Source organism: Giraffa tippelskirchi, chromosome 12 (assembly GCF_054371585.1).
Source record: "Giraffa tippelskirchi isolate mGirTip1 chromosome 12, T2T-mGirTip1v1.2.pri, whole genome shotgun sequence".
Classification (NCBI taxonomy): domain Eukaryota; kingdom Metazoa; phylum Chordata; class Mammalia; order Artiodactyla; family Giraffidae; genus Giraffa; species Giraffa tippelskirchi.
In genome coordinates, this window is record NC_137286.1 from 33,375,555 (window position 1) to 33,396,211 (window position 20,657).

Sequence of the window (20,657 nt, forward strand, 5' to 3'; positions counted from 1 at the left end):
TGGAAAAACAAAGGTCCAGAGAGGGGCAGCCCAAACTCACACACGGGCAGTAGCAGGCCAGGATCCAGAGCTTCTGCCCCCAAGCTGCACTCTGTGCCCTGGACTGCCCTGGCCTGGTTTCACAAGGATGCCAGCTCACTCCTGGAGGCGGGGGGGGGGTGACCAGCTCCCACTTCCTCCCAACTCTGGGATGGGGGCCCTTCGCGGAGCATAGCCTGGGCCTTTAAGTAGAAGGGCTGATTGGGACAGTTTTTCCCAAAAAAGAAACCTTCTGCAGCCACTGCCTCCGGGGAGAAGATGTCTCATCTCCGGTGACATTGCTGAGGTCCTGGTTGCAGGGCTAAATTACAGGAATGGGACAGCCTGTGGCGGCACCCCCAGCAATCAGCCACAACTAGCATCGTCCCACCTCTGACCAGCCTGTGCCCTCAGCCTGATCACTGTTTATTCAGCTGCAGCAAACTCAAGGGCAGCAGGCAGTGACACCCAAGCAGGACACCCTCAGCCCAGACAGAAAAGAACTGCCCTGTCCTTGACTTTGCCCCCAGTCCCCCTCGATGCCATTTGAGCCATTCCTCCTGATTCTGCATTCAGCAGGGACAGAGCGCCCTACCCACCCTGCGGACCACCCCTCCCACTTTCACCCCCTTTCCTTAAGACACATCCTTGCATGGCCAGGTCACGCAGGCAAGTGGGCTATTTTCAGACTCCACCTCAGCTGTGGCCCTGCTCACTCTATAGAGGACAGAACCAAGGGCCTTCAGGGACACTCTAGCCCAAGGTCACATTGGAGGCGGGAGATTCTGGCTCATCCAGACTGAGTGTTGGTAGACAAGAATGTTCAGGAAGACTCCAGCACTGCGGGCCACAGAGAAGCGCTGAGCTCACGGCCCTCGGGTTCACCTGACGAGGGCTCAGTCAGGGCTGGCAGGCTCCCCTTCCCCAGCAGCTGGGATAAAATTAGACTGTTAGAGTGCTGGGGAGCGACACAAGGTTTTCCTGACTCAGCGCCCTGGCTCCGGCTCCGGCTCCCCTTTCACCCGCAGCCTGAGCAGCCGCCACCGGCCCAGCAGCCTAACCTGGAATCAAGACAGTCTGTAGCCCCAGCTCCCCACCTACTCCCCGAGATGGCCAGGTGGCCAGAAAAAGCTACATGTCTGGGCCTGAAGACGTGGGGCTGGAACCTGAGATCTGAGGCCCTCCACAGGCCAAAGGAGAGGAGCCCCAAGCTCAGGTCACACTGGCCACCTCCAAACAGTCGCCTCAGCTCAGGGCCACAGGCCTCAGAGGAGGGATCTGCACAGCCAATGCTCAGCCCTAGTCATGGAGGAAGGGGCATGGGAGGGACCCTGAGGGAGCCTGTGTCTGGGGTCACAGGGCTATCCAAGTGAGGAGGAGATGCAGCCTGTTCCGGGCGGTCTAGTCTAATGGGAGAGCAATGGCCTGGCCCTGGACAGTAAGCTCTGCGGGGAGGCCCAGCCCTACCCTGGAACCCAGTTGGAGGGGTGAAACAGCCACATCAAAGCAAGCCTCCATGGCGCTCAAGCAAAACTGGTACAGACCCCCGGGCTGCTCACAAAGTATCGCTGAGAACACACAGGGAGGGTGAGGGCTGCACGGAGGTTGAGGGGCTACTGGGTGCATATGGGGGTGCTGCTGGGTATAGCAGGACAGGACAGCCCTGCACAGATCTGCAAGCGTGAGCCCTGCTGCGCTCAAATCCTGGCTGTGGCTGTCGGGGTCAGGAGTGGGAGGGAGGCAGGAACTGCTCACCTCATCTTGCAGAACAGGAGCCCAGGAGCATTGCCTCCCTTGACCCCAAGGCCCCCGCCCCTCCCGGCTCTGCGCCTGGTGATGTGTATGGGGGAGATGGCACCAGCTCGGCCCCAGGACGAGGCCTTGGCCCATTCCCTACCCCAGCCCCAGCCCGGCTCCCGCACTGCCCGAGGCCCTCAAAGGGCCTGATTGTGCAGGGGAAGTGTCTGAGCGGCAGCAGCTCGATGAATACATGAAAGGAAGCTTTGTTCAGGTCACAGGAGCGGGGGCTGGGGGGCTCAGGGGCAGGAGGTCTGCCTGGAAGTGAAGGCAGCACCAAGTCTTGGCGGCCAGGATCTGTGGCCCCTTGGCACCAAGAGGGGAGGGGGTGGCATTCAAGGTTCCACCCCAGCAGGGGTTGAGCAAGGCCGGGGCCTGCTCCTAAAGAGATTCAGTTTTGCATCCCTAAATGCATCTTCTTGCTTCCTTAGGAATCCAAAAGGATGGGGAAGGCAGACCTATGCTAGACAGGTCAGAAACAGGCAGGAAGAGAATTCTAGGCAGTGGAAACAGCCTGAGCAAAGATGGGGAAGCTGACTGTGTGGTGGGTGAAGAGACCTAAAGAGAGGAGAATGAGGAAGGTGGGCTGGAGCCCCCAGTGTGGTGATGGGAGAAGGGCAAGGCAGGGGACCAAGGCTACACCAACCCACTGCCCTTCAGTCTCCGGAGCTGCCTTCTCTTTCCAATGAGCGGGGCCATGATCCAGAGAGCCTCCTCTCCTCCAGCGTCCCCCCACCCCAGGTCGCCCTGTCTGACCAGCCCCACCCCACCCCCCACTTCCTATCCTGGAAGTCTAAAAGGAGCACCGTCTGGCACCGTGTCTCCCTCCTCATTCCCGACGCATTAGTGGCTGACTAAGTGGTAGCTAAAAGCTCCCAGAATAACCAGGGGTTCAGGCAGAGGAGAGGGCTAGGGACACACGGGGTAGGCATGGCCCCAGAGGCAAGCCAGACACAAGCCCCCGACCCCCATGTGATTCTTTGCCAATCCTGGCTCTTTCTGGACCAAGAAAGGACACACTCAGGCTGCCCTGTACCCAGCTAGACTCTGTGGCCCCCTGAGCCCCCACCTTCCTCATTAGGCCCAGCCCCAGACAGAAATAAGGGTCAAGAAGATGGCTGGGTATCAGGGGGGCACTCCTCCCCCATCAGTCCCCCAGCCAGGCCATCCCTGGGGCTCTGATCCAATCAGACCTGACCCATCTGGTGGCCCCCACCTTCCCAGCACAATACCAGCAACCGACTGTCTGGGACAAGTGTGACCTTCTGTGGAGGGGGTTTTCCTAAAGTAGGGCTGCCTGCTGGAGCATCATTCTCCCTCATCAGGGCTGGGTGCTGTCACCCTCTGGTCCTCACTGTCCCCACATCCACACTGCCTGTTAAAGAGGGCTGCTCAGGGGAGGGAGGGGTGGTAGCTAGAATGGGGTGGGGGGCAGTGTCATTATCTGTGAAGGGAGCAACAAGGGACGGGCCCCACAGTCTGGTCTGGACAAGGACAGCCTTCCAAGCTGACCCACTGACCTGACTGGCCTTGAATGCTAACCTCAAGGAGCCCTTTGAGAGCGGGTATGGGGCAGGCTCCGAGAATGGCAGGAATGCGGTACCCAGCAGGGAGTGCCTGCAGCAGGCAGCCAGGGAGGCCTGGGCACAGGGCAGGAGCCAGGCCACCCTCTGACTGGAGGCCCAACCACAGCTGCCAGGAGCCTCCTCCCGTAGTCGGGCCCCACCCTGGATTACCAGACCCACCTCACACCCTCGCCACAGGGAGAAGAGGGAAGGCCCACGCAGGGCCCAGGAATCAGCCCTCAGGCTCGCCATCCTGTGGAAGCCCACAGGTCAAGGAGAAGGGAAGGGAACAGTAGCTGAGCTGAGGGGGCCCAGAGGCCAGAGAGACCGTGCCACTGGCCCAGGACGCAGAGCAAGGGAGACAGAGCAGGGCCAGGCAGCGGCTCAGGTTTCTGGAGCTCATCACCCTGCTCCAGCCCAGGACCACAGCCTGGACTTCCATGAGAGTGTCTTGATCTTCAAAACCATCCAGCCCCTTCTCTCGGCTTCCCTATGTCATCTCCTGCTCTCTACCCTACGTTCCGTTGCTGGCCAAGGGAAAAGTCACTGACCTGGTAACTAGAGGGATCACTCACTCACCATCCTTCCAGGTAAGATTCTGAATGACGGAAACCTTTCCACTGGAGGAGGTGAGGGGCAAAGGATATGTTTCATCATCGTTGCCTCTTGCAGAATGACAGGGAGGAGGGCCTGGGAAGCCGCTCCCTGTATCCAGAAGCCCAGTTTACGGGGTGGCACGGGCCCGTGCTAAGGAAAGGTTGTGATTGCTGTTGGGGTGCTGGCGACACTCGGCAGGGCAGGGCTCCAGACAGCTGCCACAGAGTTGTGCTGGGGCAGGTGGCGGCCCCTGAGGCAGTACTCAGGGTCGTGGGAGGTGTGCCTCTCTTTATCAACCACAGGAACAGTGAGCTGTGTGCTGAGCCACAGGGGAGGGTCTTCCCACCCACCAAGGTCAGCCGTGGGTGGGAGGGGAGCATACCTCACATACGGACTCAGCCTGGGTTCTCTCTGTGCTCCTTGTGGCAGCCAGGAGGCTGGGTGGCCGTGACTGTGACCAGGGACTGGGCCTTCCTGAGTGTGGCTTCCTCCTCAGTGGATTGGAGGGGCTGGTACTCGCTAAGGTCTAGGTTTTATGACCCACCGTGACTCTTGGAACAAAACACTCAGGGTTAAGCTTGGGGGCATTTGGGGGAAAGCGTGGGGTTGTGAGTACTGGATAAATTAGAGGCAGCTTTCTGGAGGTGCAGGCAACAATGAAACCACATCCTCATCTGCCTCCACCAACTAGCTCACCAAATCCCCCCAACCTCCCTGCAAAGAAGGCAGGACAGCACCTACATGCCCATTTTCCAGACAGGAAAACTAAGGGCCTTCCATGCCACCAAGAGCTGTGTGCTCTCTGTACTGCACCACTGTTCTCGAAGGACCAGAAGGCTTGGCTTGCTGGAGAGACCAGCTGGGGCAAAGGCTTGAGGGTAAGGAGCAGCGTGGAGAATAAGCTGAGTGTGTGCTGTGGGCGGGGCTGAACCAAGATAGATTTGGGGGCTCAGGGAAGGCTAGTACAGAGGCCCAGCCAGACAGGGGAGGAGGCTCCAAGCCCAGGGAAGGCAGGAAGCCTCGTCCTGTCCGGATTCTGCCCGGATTCCACCGGTTCTTCAGCTCAGCAGGTTCTAAAAGCCCCAGAATGAGGCTGAAGTCAGGTAGTGACTCCTTCAAAAGAGAGGATAGGCAGAGGTGCTGGGAACAGCTCTTGGGCCCAGAGCCAGGGTAGGGGTCAGGGAGAGGGCAAAGGATGGCTAAACCACCCCAAATGGAAGGAGGCAGGCAAGACAAGGGGCCTTGAGAAACAGAAGGTTCCTTAGCTCAGCCTTAGCCTGGGCCAGAGGGGAAGGAGGGAGGGGTCAGAGAGCAAGGGCAGCCAGCCAGCATGGGCAGTTAGGGAGAGCTGGCAGGGGCGAGGCTGCCAGGGCTGCATTTCATCAGCAATCAGAGATGCCAAAGGGGGAGATGACGCAGACAATGATGATACCCCCATCTAACTGTTCACAGCATTTACTAAGTGCCGGGCAGTACTCGAGTATCAGATGTATTAACTCATTCAATCATCACTGAACTCTTCGAAGGCAGCTTCTCTTATTATGCCCGTTCTACAGATGAGGGCGGCCAGACACAGAGAAGTTGAGAAACTTGCCCAAGATCACCCAGCTCACTGGTGGTGTGGAGGCTGACACTCAGGCAGACTGAGTCTGAAATCTGTGTTTATAACACTGGGCTCCATAGGTGAGCCCTTGGAAGCTTCTAGGTCAGCCTCTCTCATACAAATGAGGAGACTGAGGACCAGAGAGGGTGGAACCTGGTCAGAGGCTACTTGGCCAATGAATGCCTGACCTCTATCCATGATGCCCTAAAGAGAGTGTGTGTAAGCAAGCGTGGGTGTGCAGGCCTGAGGGAGGCAGGGACTAGGGACCTGGGGGGGTGTGCCGCACTGCGTGCTGACCAGTACACAAGCATCCCATGATCTCTGCCCAGAATAGAAGCACAGTGCAGTGTGGGCAGGCTATAGCGAAGGGAGGGTGTGCTCAGAGACTCTTCTTTACTATTCAACCAGCCAGGCTCCCGCCCAACCTGCACTGGTTAAAAAAAAAAAAAACAACACACTGCTTCTACCTCCCAACTCAAGAACCCACCACGGGTCCCAACTGTCTGTTGCAACAGGGCCCAACTCCTCCACTGGGCAGTCAAGGCCCACCCGTCTCTGCTCATCTCTGCCATGGCTGCATGGCTGCATCCCACTTCTACCCCTTCGCTTGTGCTTTCCCTTCCCCGACCGCCTTTCCCCTTCTCTCTGTGCACACGGTCTCACCTGGGCTTGAAGATCTAGCCTCAATCCCCCTCTCCCCCAGCTGGCTTCAGGAAGTGTCCCAGACTGCTCCAGGCCTCACGGTTCCGTCCTCCCTCTGACCTTGTTCTATACACCATCTGGCACACACCATCTTCTCTCGGATCACACTGCTTGGTGGAATTTCACCTGGACTGTGGGGTCCTGAAGGTGAAGCTCAGTCCCCGGGGCCAATCCAAGGCCAGGACGGGCAAGTGCGGGCAGCTGAGGGCGTTAAAAAGGAGCAGGACTAGGGTAGGCCAAACCCCAAGGTCAGACTCGCAGACACCTTAGGACAGGCTCCTGGGCCACCGACAGGGTACCAGCCTTGCCCGGTGACCTTCCTCCCTCACTAGGCTGGCCCAGAGCCCTGGGCCCAGAAGACAAGGATACAAGCAGCAATCTGTGCCACATTCTGCCCCACTCCATATCCCTGCCCCTCTGTCTAGCCTGGCTCTTCCTCGTCCACCAGGCAGTCGTTCCCGGTTGCACCACCCCCACACTGACCCTTCCTGCTCTCACTTCCTGTCTCAGTTCTTGGCTGCACCAGGCTCCTGACCTCCCCAGGTGCCCGCTCTAGTCACAGGCTGCAGGCCCACCTCTCCAGGTACCAGCAGGCCCTCCAAGGGCAAACCCAGAGCCTCTCTTCTGCCCTCACCGGAAAAGGAACTGAACACGGATGGAGGCACAGAGCGGGGACTAGCTGCCCTTCTTCATGAGGGCCACCCCCAGGGGTGCTGGGTTAGAGCCCCACCCCTCACTGGCAGAAGGGGTGCACAGACGCAGCAGCCTCAGCCTAATCCCAGGCTGCCCTGACGGTTAAACCCCGATTAGCCCATGCTGTGACACAGATCAACCTGCCCCCAGGACCTGAGGCCCAGATGCCCCGAGGAAAAGACCAGAAGAGTGCCTGGAGTTGGCCCAAATCCAAGGTCCTGAAGGGAGGAGGTCAAGCTGCTGAGGCTCCCAGGAGCAGACAGCGCTGGGGCAGGGAGAGTCTGGGTCCAGCTGAACTGGAAATGGGCTCGGGGAGCCATAAGCCTGGGGACAGAGCATGAAGACAGACAAGTGGAGGGAGGCCAAGAGCTGAGGCCAAGGACAGTCTTGGGAGGAAGACATCACCCTGGTCCCAGCTCTGCCTGTCTCACTGGGTGATGCTGGGCCAGTCCCTGGCTTCTCTGGCCTCAGTTTCCCCATCTGTGGAATGAGTGGTTAGCCCAGCTGACCTCTGACGTTTGTCTTCTGACATCACGCTGTGAGAGTTAGAGTCATCCCAGAAGGCTCCTTGGAGGAAGTGAGATCAAACCGACAGAAAGAAGGAGGGGGGGCAAGCTGGGTGCTTGGAGGAATGACCAGCAGGGCAACAAGCAGCAGGGCAACGGCCTTGAGGCGGGAAAGCATGGGGAGTGGGGACTGGTGAGGGAAGATCTGTGGCCAAGGTGGGGTGGGGGTGCAGTAAAGGGCTTGGAGGCTGACTGACCTTCGGGGACAAGAAAGGGATGGATGAAACGGTCCCTCACAGCCTGGGCTGGCTAGGAAAGGGAGAAGCCCAAGTCCTCTGACATTTGGGGGCCACAGCCCCTGCTCTCGGAGGGCCCCCTTCATCCCCCACCCTTGGAGAGAGGTGGCTTCCGGGGCAGCCAGGCCTGGCCAAAAAAGGAAACCGAGAAACGAGGAACCAGAACTGTCAACCAGAGTGGAGGAAGCGCAGTCAGCCCCTTGTGACACAGCCAGACTGCCCAGCAGTGGCACTGGGGGTGGAGGAAAGGACGTCAGTTGTGGCCTGAGCTGTCAACTCGGGGGCCACCCATTCCTACCACTGCCCCTTGCAGGCCACTGGGTCCCACCCCCTAGGCTGAGCCTCGGCTTCCCACCTGCACATTAGGGGTCCTGGCCCAGCCTTCCTCAAAGAAGGGTGTCCTGCTCTCCCTGCTTCTCCCAAGCGCCCAGCCTGGGTAGTGATCCACCCCGGGTAAGGAGGTGAAGGTTCCTGGAAGTGGAAGCTGGGCAGAGGAAGGCCATCTGCACCTCCCACACCGGCAGGGCCTGGCTGACACTGGGCGAGCTCCTCAGCCCGTGAAGCATCTCTGCTGAGGACTGGGCCTCCTTACCTGGAGAACACCTGTGGTCAGGAATCAGCAGGAAAGTTCTGGGGTCCCTGGACCCTGCCTCAGCTTCCCATCAGAGAGCTAAGACACAGGGAGGTCTTCCCTCCCTGCATGGTCCTTCCTTCCTACTGCTGGGCTGGCTGTGGAAGGCCAGGTGGCCTAGCTCAGACATCCCCCTCCTACAAGAAACCCTCCTGGAGCCCCCAGGCCAGGCTGACTCAATGTTCCTCCACATAGCTCCTTGCTTCTCCTTCGTCTTAGTTGCAAGTTCTGGGGTCTGAAATCCTGTCACACCAGGGTACTTCCTCCTGTCCCTCCCCTCTCAAGTTGGCTCCTATTCCACGCACCATCCTGAGCTATCACCTCTTCCAGGAAGCCTTCTCTGATTGTGCAGACTGAATTAAGTACCTCCTTGACCCCCACAGCTGCCCTCTGTGACAGGCCCTGACATGTTGCATTGTAACTGCAGGTTGACTTGCCTGTCTGTTTCCCCATCTACACAGAGAAGCCTATGCACTCATCTAGTTTCTCATCCCTGGCTCCCTAGGCCCAAGACCAGCACAAGGTTGGCCCCAGCAAATGATAAATGCCAAAAATACTGAATTACTATGCCCACCCCCAGAGTCACAAGCCAAATGAGCCATTTCCTCCAGCTGATCAGCCATCAACTTATGAGAGAAAATGATAGGAAAGAACAGAAAACTAAAGGAGTTCCCCTGACTTACCAGGTTTTGGTTTCTCCTCACTGCTTGGGTTTTAAGAGACCACTACAGCCTCCACCTGCCCCAGAAAGGCAAGGGATTAGTGTTCTGATAAGGATGTGCTCAGTCGCTTCAGTCATATCCAACTCTTTGCAACCCTATGGACTGTAGCCCGCCAGGCTCTCCACCATGGGATTTTCCAGCCAAGAATACTGGGTGGGTTGCCATGCCCTCCCCCAGGAGATCTTCCATGACCCAGGGATTGAACCTTCATCTCCTGTATTGCAAGTGGATTCTTTTATCACTGAACCACCAGCTCCCTCCTACGTCTGCTTTGGGCTTCCCTGATGGCTCAGCGGTAAAGAATCCACCTGCAATGCAGGAGATGCAGGTTCAATCCCTGAGTCATGGAAGATCCCCTGGAGGAGGGTATGGCAACCCACTCCAATATTCTTGCTTGGGAAATCCCATGGACAGGGCAGCCTGGCGGGTTACAGTCCACAGGCCGCAAAAGAGTCAGACACGATTTAGCGACTAAACAACAACACCTGCTTTGGAAATTTGAGGAAACTGAGGCTCAGAAAAGTTAAGCACTTGCCCAGAGACACACAGAAAATCATCAGAGCTGGGTCCAGAACCAGGCTTCCAACTTCCCATCTCTTTCTCCCTCATCATGGTCACCTTGGGCCAGTGCCAGATCTCTCACATCCCGGCCTGCTCTTAGAATCTTCATTATTCAGGAAAGGGGGACCACAGAGCTAGCAGAAAACTCCCAGTGACATCACCAAGCATCTCTCCCAGCTTAGAAACTCCCCTTCCTCCTGGGACTTATCCCCCCTACCCCCACCCTGTTCTGCAGGGGGCGTTCACCTTGAAGGTGATGAATACATCTGAGTTCCCAAGGGGGCAAGGATTTCCACTGGAAATGGTGATGCTTGGGGAGCCCCAGCTATGACCTCACCCCCTTAAAGGAGGTGACAACAACCCCCGACCCTGGGGAGTGGCCCCATAATGGCTCCCCCAGCAGCTGCTGAGTCAACAATAACATCCTGTATTTTAACTGGACAAGGGAGATGGCAGAACCAGCTGGCTAAGTGGAGACTGCGCTCTGCTTCTTGCTGTGGACAAGCTGGCTCACCTCTGACCTTGGAGATCAGGGTCTTCCAGGTCTTCTCCATCTCCTTCAACCAGGGATGTAATGGGAGAGGGGTACACAAGCATGCCCACCTCCTGCCTTCTCCTGCAAACCACTCCCCTCCAGTCCTTGCTGCAGGGAGGTTAGGTCCACAGAGTCACACCCTTGACTGGCCCCTGTGTCAGTGACAGCTCTAGGGGGAAAAACTCCAGAGTCTTGACAAGCTCTGAGGGTCAGAGACAGGTACAGAGCTCAAGGGTACCTGACAGGTCAGTACTAGCACATCCCTCACTCTGTCCAGAGCTGCTCTGGGTCAACCTTTATCAGGCTGGAGAGGCATCAACCCCCCTGACAAGAGCAGGCCGGGACCTTCCCAGAACTCCCTTATCTAATCATCCCCTAGGACTTGGGGGTTCAAGTGGCAGAAAATAAATGACAGAGAAAGATCCCTCTATATCCATTCCAGTCCTCACACCTGTCCTGGCTTATAATTAAAACCCCAGTTTAGGCCTCACTGCAAAGCAGCTCCAGAACCCCCATTATCCTTGGTCTAGTCATTCCTGGAGGCCACCATCCCCATCCCTTCACCCCACTGGTATACAGGGACCTAGGCCTCCAGCAAGGCTGGGAGGGTCCTCCTCTCACCCTACTCCTGGGTTCGCCCTGCCCAAGCCCATTTCTGTCCGACTGCCATGTGTCACTCCATGGTAAATAGGAGGCAGCTGTCAGCTAGGCATACCATTACCAGCTGGTGGTCCTGGGGGACAGGTGGATGGCAGGGTTTGTCTGGCCTGTGGGGTGCCTGGCACCAGTGAAGAAGACCACAGATTGCCCTTGGCCAAGAAAGGTGAAGGGCTGGCAGACCCACGTGGGGGTCAATAGTGCATTACCCAGCAGAGGGCACGGCCAGTGTGGCTACAATAGTGAACTGCGTGCAGCGGAGAGAGCACTTTGGAAAGTGAGTAAGAGGACAGAAGTCAGTTTTAAATAGCCTCAGGGTGGGAACTAAGTGCCCGAGATGAGAAGGCAGCATTAAGTGCTAAAAGGTGGGTGTGCATTAAGTATGTATGTGAAAGGGTATCTTGGGAAGACTGGGGGATGGGGAAAAGCAGAGCCAAAGGCAAGGGGTTTGGCGCAGGGGGAGATTTGAGAACTCTCAGGCAGGGAAAGATTTTAGAACACTCAGATGTGGCCATCATCCCCTTCAAAGTGCACAAATGCCGTGCTGTCCAAGACAGCTAAGGGGACTGGGGAAAGACAAGGATGCTGAGAGGGAAGAGAGAGCCCAGGTTGGAGCTGGTATGACTGGCGGGCGTGTCGGTGTCCACCTTGAGTGGATGGTCAGGGGTCCAGATACCCCGCTCCACTTGCACCAAGAATATTTTTGTCTGGGTATCAGAGCTGGCCCCCACAGCATCCTCTTCATGGCCAAGAAACAGCCTAAATCTTTCTCCACTTTCTAACTCAGAAAAAGCTCTGATCCCTGCCAGATCAGAGTCCCCTCTCTGCACTGTGAGCTCACACAATGCCCAGTGACCTTGGGTGAGTCACATTCCCTTCACTGCAGCAGCAGTTCAGGCCACTTGCTTTTGGAGTGGGTTTTTCTCTTTTCTCTCTCTCTCTGCTAAGAATACCTGCCCCAGATAATGCTCAGGCTCTGGCAATCCCTGCAAACCTCCTCAGGCATCAAAGAGCTCCCGGAGGGGCCAAATCTACCAGCCCCCCAACCCCCACTGCCGGTCCACCACCACCGCAGGGGGGCCGCGCCGACACCGAACATGGGGACAGAGCCCAGTGGGAGGGGGGTGGGGAAGCATTTTTGTGCATTGCAGAGGAGGGGAGCTCAGCCCCTCGAGGCAGAAAACCCCTCAAACCGCCCAGTTGGTTTTCCGACCCACGTACAGTGATCTAAACTGAGGCGCCCTTGGGGGAGACTCCGGTCCCCCAAGTTCACATAACCACGAGGGCCTAAAAGCTGCACTCCTTCCCCAGATCCTCTGTCTGGGGGTCCCAATGGCCGCGCCCCACCCATCAGGCACTGCCCCCACGCTGGTGCCGAGCCCGGTGACAACTGCCACGTGCGGACAAGGGGGGAGCGGCCGGTCCTGGCACTGCAGAGGCAGTACCCGGGTGCCCGAAGCCTCCGTACCGCACCTCGTCCGGGCTCTCCACAGGGTGCCCACCCCTTTACCCGGCCCGCGCTTGGGGCCGGGGCGGGGGGCGGGGGCAGGCAGCGGGGTCTTTGTTCCCGCAGCCCGAGCGCAGCGGCGGCGGCAAAGGGTCCGCGCCCCCTTGCCGGCCCCACTGGCTTCCCGCACGCAGCTAGAGCCCGCAGCTCTGGAAGACAGAGCCGGGTGGGGGTCCCCGCGGGAGAAAGGATTCCCCGCACAGAGGCCCGGGAGCTGGAGGACGGGGAGTGCCTAGGGCCGAGAAGAGGGCCCTCTCCGTCCCCCTGCGCCCGGCCGCTGCGGCTCCCGGCTGCGGGCGGACTTGTAGCTACTTAGCCGGGCTCCGGCACCCGTCGCTCGCTCACCGCAGCATTACAGCCTGCTCCGGTGTGGCCGCGCGCACATTCACACACTCACCCGGACCCACACGCTACCGGCGGGGACAGCCCGGGACCCACAGAGCCGCGCGCAAGCACTCCCTCCGGTGCCGCACACTCCGCACCCGCCCCGCGCGGCACTGGATTCCGCGCCCCGCAGCTCGCGCGGCGCCACCTACCTTTCCAGACAGCGGAGATGCGGGGTCCGCTCTTCGGGTGGCCTTGGGAGGCGGCAGCCGTCCAGACCAGCTGCAGCAGCAGCCGCAGCGGGAACCCGGACCAAGCCAGAGGGCTGGAAACGCGGGCTCGCGGGGCGCCGAGGGCGGTGCATCTGGACGGAGGCGGTGTCATCCCCGGAGCGGAGCGACGGCGGAGAGCAGCCAGACTGAGCCAGCGCCCGAGCGTGAGCAGAAGCCAGAGAGGAGGCGGAGTCAAACGCCTGACCCCACCCCGCCCCTCCCCCGCCCCTCGTCTCTAGGCTAGCCAAGGGGGATGCAAGTGCCCCCCACCCCCCCCCACGCCCCAGGGAAACCTACACCACCTCTTTCTGGGCACCTCCACCGGCAGGCAGAACCTGGTGGGCAGCGAGCAAGACAGACTTGTGGTCCTTCTGTGATGAGCTCCAGGTTCTGTCCGCTCCCCGGGCCTTAGAGTCACTCCCCCCACACCATAAAGGGATTGGCCTAGCCCAGAAGTCAGGGAGGACCTCTCCTGAGGGCTCAGACAACCTCGCTAATGGTCGGCTAAGTGTTTGGACCCTGAAGGCTGTGGTTCTCAGAGGCGGGCTGGCCTGAGAGGACACAGCTCCTCTGAGCCTATAGACAGAAACAAGAAGCTTTTCCCTGAGCAAGAGGGCGGGTTTTGTGCAGAGGGTCAATAATCTGTGGAGAGCACTCGGAGCCCCATCCTTGCTCTGCTGTGAGAACACGGAATTTTCATCTTGGCCTGGCTCCCTCCCCTCCCCTCTCCTCCCTTCCCCAGCCAGCAGCCTTCTGGGCTGCCTCCCCCCCCTCAGCCAGCTGGTGTATGCTCAGAAAATCCAAACTCATTTCCATGTGAGTGGAGGGGGATATAATTAAGAAGGCCCCTTCCCCAAGGAGGAAGAGAGGGAAGCATCTTGCATGCCCAGCACTCACAGCTGGGGAAACAAAGTCAGACCAACTTTAAGGGATTTCTGCCCACAGGATGCACAGGGCTCAGCCAAGCAGGCAACCTGATGACCCAGTGGTGACCCCCTGCAGGTCTGACCACATCCCTCTGCAGTCATCTCAACTGCCCAGGAAGCTCTGCCGTCAGCTCATCTTTTCCGAGCCTCACGTCTGCCCTTTGTAAAGGAGTCTCCTCTCTCTCAAGCCAGTCAGGGCCCAGACCCTCCACCTCTGCTTCAGCCCAGCCTAACCATGGATGGGAAATCCACTTACGCAGTGCTTGTGCTGTGCTCTGCTGTGCTAAGTCGCTTCAGTCGTGTCCGACTCTGCGACCCTATGGACTGTAACCCACCAGGCTCCTCTGTCCATGGAGATTCTCCAGGCCAGAATACTGGAGTGGGTTGCCATGCCATCCTCCACGGGATCTTCCTGACTTAGGGATCAAACCTGAGTCTCTTATATCTCCTGCATGGGCAGGCAGGTTCTTTTACCACTAGCGCCACCTGGGAAGCCCCACCTACTGCTGACTGAATGTCTGTCCTCAGGTGGACTGCCCGGAGAGAAGACAGGTTGAGGAGGAAGTAGCAGAGGTGCACTGGGGCCCCCAAGACCCACACACCTAGCTGGACTTGATTCACACACTACAGACCACCAAAGACGGGGAACAGGCTGCCCTGGCCCCAGCCCCAGCTCCAACCCTCTGCCCAGCCCCACCGCTCCAGGAAAAGGTTATCACCAGGAAGTTCTGCCTTACCATTCCATATTTTGTTTCCAGTTATCCTCTCCTTCTTCCCTAAGTGTCCCTAAGACACCCCAACAGGCCAAAAGATGAAATCAAGATGCCTCCAGGGATAGTGCAGAACTAGGTTCCTGGCCCACTGGGTAGGGCCAACAGATTCATGATGCCCAGAGGTACACAGCCCTAAAGAGAGGGAGGCTATGGCCAGTTGAACAGCCCACCCACCCAGGTCCTATACCCAAGCCTGTGGCCCTGAAGCCAGCAGCATGTCCTGGCCCAGGCTGACCTCCAACACTGACACACTGTTTCCAGCCCAGGCTCCCATCAGCTGAGCTGCATGGCCTCCAGTGTCTGCCCTCTCTGCAAAGATAAGCAAATTAAGAAATTGTCTGCCCTGCCTTTAAGAACTGAGGAATTCAGAATTGATGATAACACTGCCCACGTGCACAGCAACTCACAACACAACCCACTTCCACCTACACTCTCCCTGCCAGTCCTACATTCTCTGCTCTCTCCCTTAGTGAGGGAGAGAGCACAACCCTATATTAAAGAAGGAAATTGAGGCACAGGGAGGGAGAGGATCTGCCCAAACTCAGCTGATGGAACCAAGCTAGGGACCTAAGTAGTCTGACTCCAATAGAAATCGCTCATGCTGAGGTTACTATGTGCCATGCATCTTTCATAGCCTCATTTGAATTCATTTCATCTTCACAGTCTTAAGAGGTAGGTATTATTATTTGGCTCCTTTTGCAAACATGGAAACCAGGGTACAGAGAGGGGAAGAGGTGTGCCCAAGGTCACACAGCTTATTAGAGGAGGGCTGGGATGGCAGCCCAGGCAGTCTCTCTGGGACCCACACCCCTACCTTCTCTATCATAACACTCTCAGTACAGTCCACCCTTCTGCGACTGGCTGGACCTAAAAAATCCTCAGAAGGACCCAGACAGGGCCCAGGTTACCAGGTGCTCAAGAGGAGGGCAGGTCAGGGGCTGGGCTCAGCCTCCCAAGCAATAGGGCAGCAGATGGAAACTGGGGCAGGTGCCAGGGAATTTTTTTCCAGGCTGGGGTGGGGGTGATGGGGTAGTGTTGAAGACTGTCCCATCTCCTGTCAAAGGGGGAGCCCTCTGGCTAGGCTCCTCCATGCTCATCTCAGCACCTGCTTCACCACCAATGGACACCCCAGGCCAACCAACTTAGGGGCAAAGGGCCAGAGCCAGATGGCAGCCCACAACTGGTTGGCTACAGGCAGCCAGGGGAGGTGAGAGCTAAGCCCATAAAAGTGATTTGGGGCAGTAACTCTAGCAGGAGAGTGCAGCTAGACTCTGGGCATGAAGGGGAAGAGGTATCCAGGGTGGGGAAAGCAGAGGGCCAGGGTCTGGCATGGTAGTGAAGGGAAGTCAAATCAGAATGGTACAGGTGACAAGAGCTTGCTTTCCTCACTGGGGCCCAAGGTGGGCTTTTGGGCCTGAACCAAGGATGGTCCAGCCAAGGACCAAGGATGGTCACAGCCAGTGATGGGAAATGGACCAGCAGAGGAAGCAACAGATGTGGATGCTGACATGTCTGAGGCAGAGGCATACTGAGGCAGAGGCATATTCCTCCTGCCTTCCCCCTCCCTACAGCTCCTCCTTGGGGGAGTCAGGGGAGGAAGCTGGGAGAAAGAAATGAGGCAGGGGCTTCTGTCTAGGAGAAAACTACCTTGAAGTAGTTCTCCCTGTGGAGGCAGCGCCAAATCCAAGACGACCCCTTGCAGAATCAGAGAAATGGGCACACACAGACGTGAGGTTCAGAGCTCCAAAGCCACAAGAGGCCCTGGAAGCCTTCTGAGCAAGACCTTTCAGGGCCTTACTCAGAGCATTCCTTACACTCCAAGCTTCCTCTGACCCCTCCCCAACCCTGAGTCCATGACTACACCTGGTCTTTAAAGAAATGACCCACCCCTAATAAGAAGTCAGTGGGAGGTATGAGGATGGCAGGATAAGGAGCCCAAGCCCACAACAGCCCCTTCAAGAGGCTCAGAGCTTGGTGCCCAGCCAGGACCTACAGCTACTAGTAATACCAACTCTCCCTATCCCCCCATCACCACCAGCACCCATTGCAGGGGCTGAGAGACCAGGGTGACCTGTCAACAAGGCAGCTGCTACTCAGCTCGAGCCCTGAGGCCACGGGAAAGTACACTCAGTGAAACGGGCAGCTAGTTTTTAAGAGAAGCTAAAAATGAGTTTGTGTTGAAACTCCCAGTTTTAAAATAATTCACAAGTCAGATATTTATAGTCATGTAAGCCACGGCTGGGAATTCCAACTTAACTGTGTGCTCATGGTGTATAGGCCCATGACTGTATCATTGCTGTAAGCATGGTCACAACAGCCTCAGCCACCACTGGACTTGGCCCAACTCTTGGTAGCCCACGTCAGGGCTCAAGGCTGGACAAGGTGAGGCAGAGGAAGCCCTCCTTGGCTCATGCAGACTCTGATGGTTCCCTCACCTCACGCTTCCCTCAGTGGTCTGCCCACCCTTACCCTTCTGATAGAATGTTCCCCTCAAATGCCTACCCCTCTGCTCCTACCCAAGGCTGCCTCTTCCTTCTAGGCCAGCTCAGAATCACCCTAAATGGAGAAGTTCTCAGAATTTCCACCTTTCTTAGCCCTGAGCGTCAACCCTTCCCAGCAGCATTCCATTTCTGCATCTTTGTTCCCTGTCCTAGTCATTCTTGATGCATTTTTATATGACTGGTCCTACATAATACTGCTCAGATCAGAGTCTGGCCAGCCAAGTTGAGAGACAAAAATTAAAAATCCACAGGGTAGATAAACAAGAGGGTGGCAGGGAAGACAGACAACTTTTCTCCTTCTATCACGGCACTCGTGCTAAGTCATGTCCAACTCTTTGTGACCCAATGGACTGTAGTCTGCTAGGCTCCTCTGTCCATGGGATTTCCCAGGCAAGAACACTGGAGTGGCTTGACATTTCCTTCTCCACGGTATCTTCCCAACCCAGCGATCAAACCCACGTCTCCTGCATTGCAGGAAGGTTCTTTACCACTGAGCCACCAGCGGAGCCCCGTCACGGCACTCAGATCACCTCAAAACATGATAGGTGCTCCCCATGGCTTCCAGGGGCAGCGCAGCATTCCTTGCCCCCAAACCCTGCCCATATGGCATTGGGCTTGTGGTGAGAGTGCCACCTGGTGGCCACTTCAGAACAGAGCCAACTTAGCCGAGACTAAATGTTGACCCATGAACATGGGTTGGAACTGCATGGGTCCATTCACACGTGGATTTTTTTTTTTTTTAATAGAAAATGCTACAGTGCTACATGGAGAAGGCAATGGCACCCCACTCCAGTACTCTTGCCTGGAAACTCCCATGGACGGAGGAGCCTGGTAGGCTGCAGACCATGGGGTCGTTAAGAGTCAGAAACGACTGAGCGACTTCACTTTCACTTTTCCCTTTCATGCACTGGAGAAGGAAATGGCAACCCACTCCAGTATTCTTGCCTGGAGAATCCCAGGGACGGCGGAGCCTGGTGGGCTGCCGTCTATGGGGTCGCACAGAGTCGGACATGACTGAAGTGATTTATTTAGCAGCAGCAGCAGCTACACAGTCCAATCCCAGGTTGGTTAAATTCTCACATCAGAAGAGCAGAGTCAGAGGGCAGACTGTAAGTCACACATGGATTTTCGACTGCACAGAGGGTCAACACCACTAACCCCGCTTGTTTAAGGGGCAACTCTACATGCTCCCAAGCCTTCCTGGAAACAAACTCCTCCCTCTGCTCCACCCTACCCCCCACCCCACCCCACCTCAGATCCATCTCTGAGCTTCCATTCTTGGTGCCCGAGGCCTGAGGCAGAGTAGGATCTTGTGGGAGTCATGTGGAACCCATCAAGACTAACAGTCTCCTGACCAGATATGGCTGAGAGGCCAAAGATCAAGTCCCAGCTTGGCCACTGACCCACATTAAGCAAGACCCTATCCCAGGCCAGGCCTCTATTTCTTTGTTTACAAAATGAGAAAGAGGGGCTAAACCAGTAGCTCTTCTGGTCTATCTGATATCTAGACCACAGTAGACAAAGCTTCCTCATTCTATCTTCTGCATTTGCTTCTTGTTTATAGGCTGAAATAAACATGATTTTAAATCTCTGGAGGATAGAAGGCATCCCAGGACCCTTCCAGTTCTGATGTGATCCTTGGGCCTGCTAGGGCCACCTGAGTGAGGAAAAGAAATGCATGCAGACACGTGATTTCCCATGTTCATTTTCTTTCCTGAATACCCCAGTTCTTAGAGTCAGAAGTAACCCTCAGAGGTCGTTCAGTCCAACCTGGGAGCCCCTCCAACAGCCCTTTTGGATGTCATGTAGCATCTGCTTACATCCAGTGAGGATGCACTTACCCCCAAGGCAGCCTTGCCCATCTCGTTAGCTCTGACAAACAAAAGTTCCTTCCCCAGTGGAAGACTCCTACCCAGTGGTCCTAAATCTGTCCTCTAAGGCTTCTGTCCTCACAGGCCACATCTAATCACTCTTCCTGGAATAGAGCCCTTCAGAGATTTCAACACAGAGGTCATGTCCCCTGAAATCTTTTTTTTTCCCCCAGGGTAAATAACTCCACTTCCAACTCAGTCCTTTGTGGGGCTTTGCTTGGTCTCTTTAATCCTGGTTGGTCCCTAGGACATCATCAACCAGTCATTTAACAAATGTCTACTGAGATCATCCTAGGCAGTCTGGTTTTTGACCATCTCCTTCAGAGATTGAGGCATCGGATCGGAACACAGCACCTAGAAGAGAGATGGAGGAGTCGAGGACTGGAAAGACTTCTCTGCTCCTACTACAGCCCCTCCAGAGGCACCGCCTTGCTGGGCTGAGACACTGGGTTGCTAAATCTTGTTGATCTTAGCTTAGGGTTGTCCTTGAACCAATTCCCATCTATCAGTGGTGGCTTTCTGAGAGACTGGTTGAGAAAGATTGAGTCTGGATCTGGGCCCAAGAGGGGAAGAAAGGAGACCCCTTCATGCAGAAGAACAAGTGGTTTTCTGGTTCCCCCTGCCACACACAGGACCTCAGAGTGTCCCTGTTTCTAACCCTCTTGTCAGGGGTGCCTCCTTATCAGGATCTTGACTCCATCAGTCATCTAGAACATTCACCAGTCCAGCTCTGAGTGCCTTGGCATCTCTGGTATACATGTTGTCAATGTCCACTTACATATGTTGAGGGAAAATGTCAAACAGGACACAACTGAGACTCCAAGAGGTTAGGTTCTCCATGGAAAAGAGATCTACACTTCAGTCAGTCTGACTTAGAAGCCTGATTTCCCTCCAGGACTCAGGCTGCCACTTCCAGGAAGGATAAGTAGTGAGCAGGCCCTTTAGGCCCTTTGAGTGGCTTCCGGCCTGCCAGGCAGGCATGAGGCCCCAGGTGCGTGCATTGATGGAATCACGCGGACACAATCCTGCCCAAGTTCTAGCACGGCCCGTTTCCCGGCACAGTCACGTCCAGTTAACAGGAAGCACTCATCTGTAAATGGAGATAATAAGGTCTACTTTTCAGAGTTGTTGTGAGGATCAACTGAGATGGCATATGTGGGTGCCTAGCTCCGTGACTGGCACAGAGAGAGTGCTTGATAAATGAGCACTGTTGCCCTGCATTGCTGTGAGCTGCTTTTGCCAAGGTGGAGTAGGGCAGTGCCTGGGCCTCCACAAAAGGCATTTCAGGCATACAGGAGGCAGAATTCTGTTACCAACAACCGCAAAATATGGCCAGCCCCAGGGGAGCCAGGGGCACAGCCAAGCTGATCCAACCCCAACCCAGGGCCAGAGGGGGTTTGGAGAGGCTGGGTAAGCAGAGAGAGGGAGGCCTAAATACCACCCCCAACCCCCATCCCCAACACACGTTCACTGCCAAAGGCTGTGGCAGAGGCTACGAGAGGCCACCTCAGGGTAGGACTCAGAGCTTGGTCGGGGGCCCAGGCCATATGGGGCTGAGGCAAGGAGCAGAACCTGGGCCCATGTGCCCAGCAAGCTGTGC

At 56.7% G+C, this 20,657-nt stretch overlaps 1 protein-coding gene across 5 annotated transcripts in view; it reads right to left on the reverse strand.

Moving 5' to 3' along the window:
* The window catches only part of SEMA7A (semaphorin 7A (JohnMiltonHagen blood group)), a 33,477-nt gene that overhangs the window by 10,732 nt on the left and 2,088 nt on the right, over positions 1 to 20,657 (reverse strand). Inside the window, exons 1-4 of one of the 5 annotated variants that reach the window (XM_081549429.1) lie at positions 10,942 to 11,666; positions 9,092 to 9,146; positions 6,244 to 6,483; positions 4,360 to 4,528 (exon numbers count right to left, since the gene is read on the reverse strand). Coding sequence is in view for 3 of the 5 variants with exons in the window: in XM_081549425.1 (XP_081405551.1) it covers positions 12,927 to 13,132; positions 14,169 to 14,308 (346 nt within the window). In the remaining 2 variants the exon portion in view is untranslated. Of the gene's footprint in view, positions 1 to 3,955; positions 4,171 to 4,359; positions 4,529 to 6,243; positions 6,484 to 9,091; positions 9,147 to 9,937; positions 10,035 to 10,941; positions 11,667 to 12,926; positions 13,133 to 13,288; positions 13,326 to 14,168; positions 14,361 to 14,649; positions 14,818 to 20,657 lie in introns of those variants that run through there. The other 4 variants (XM_081549428.1, XM_081549425.1, XM_081549426.1 and 1 more) reach the window with 4 other exon arrangements.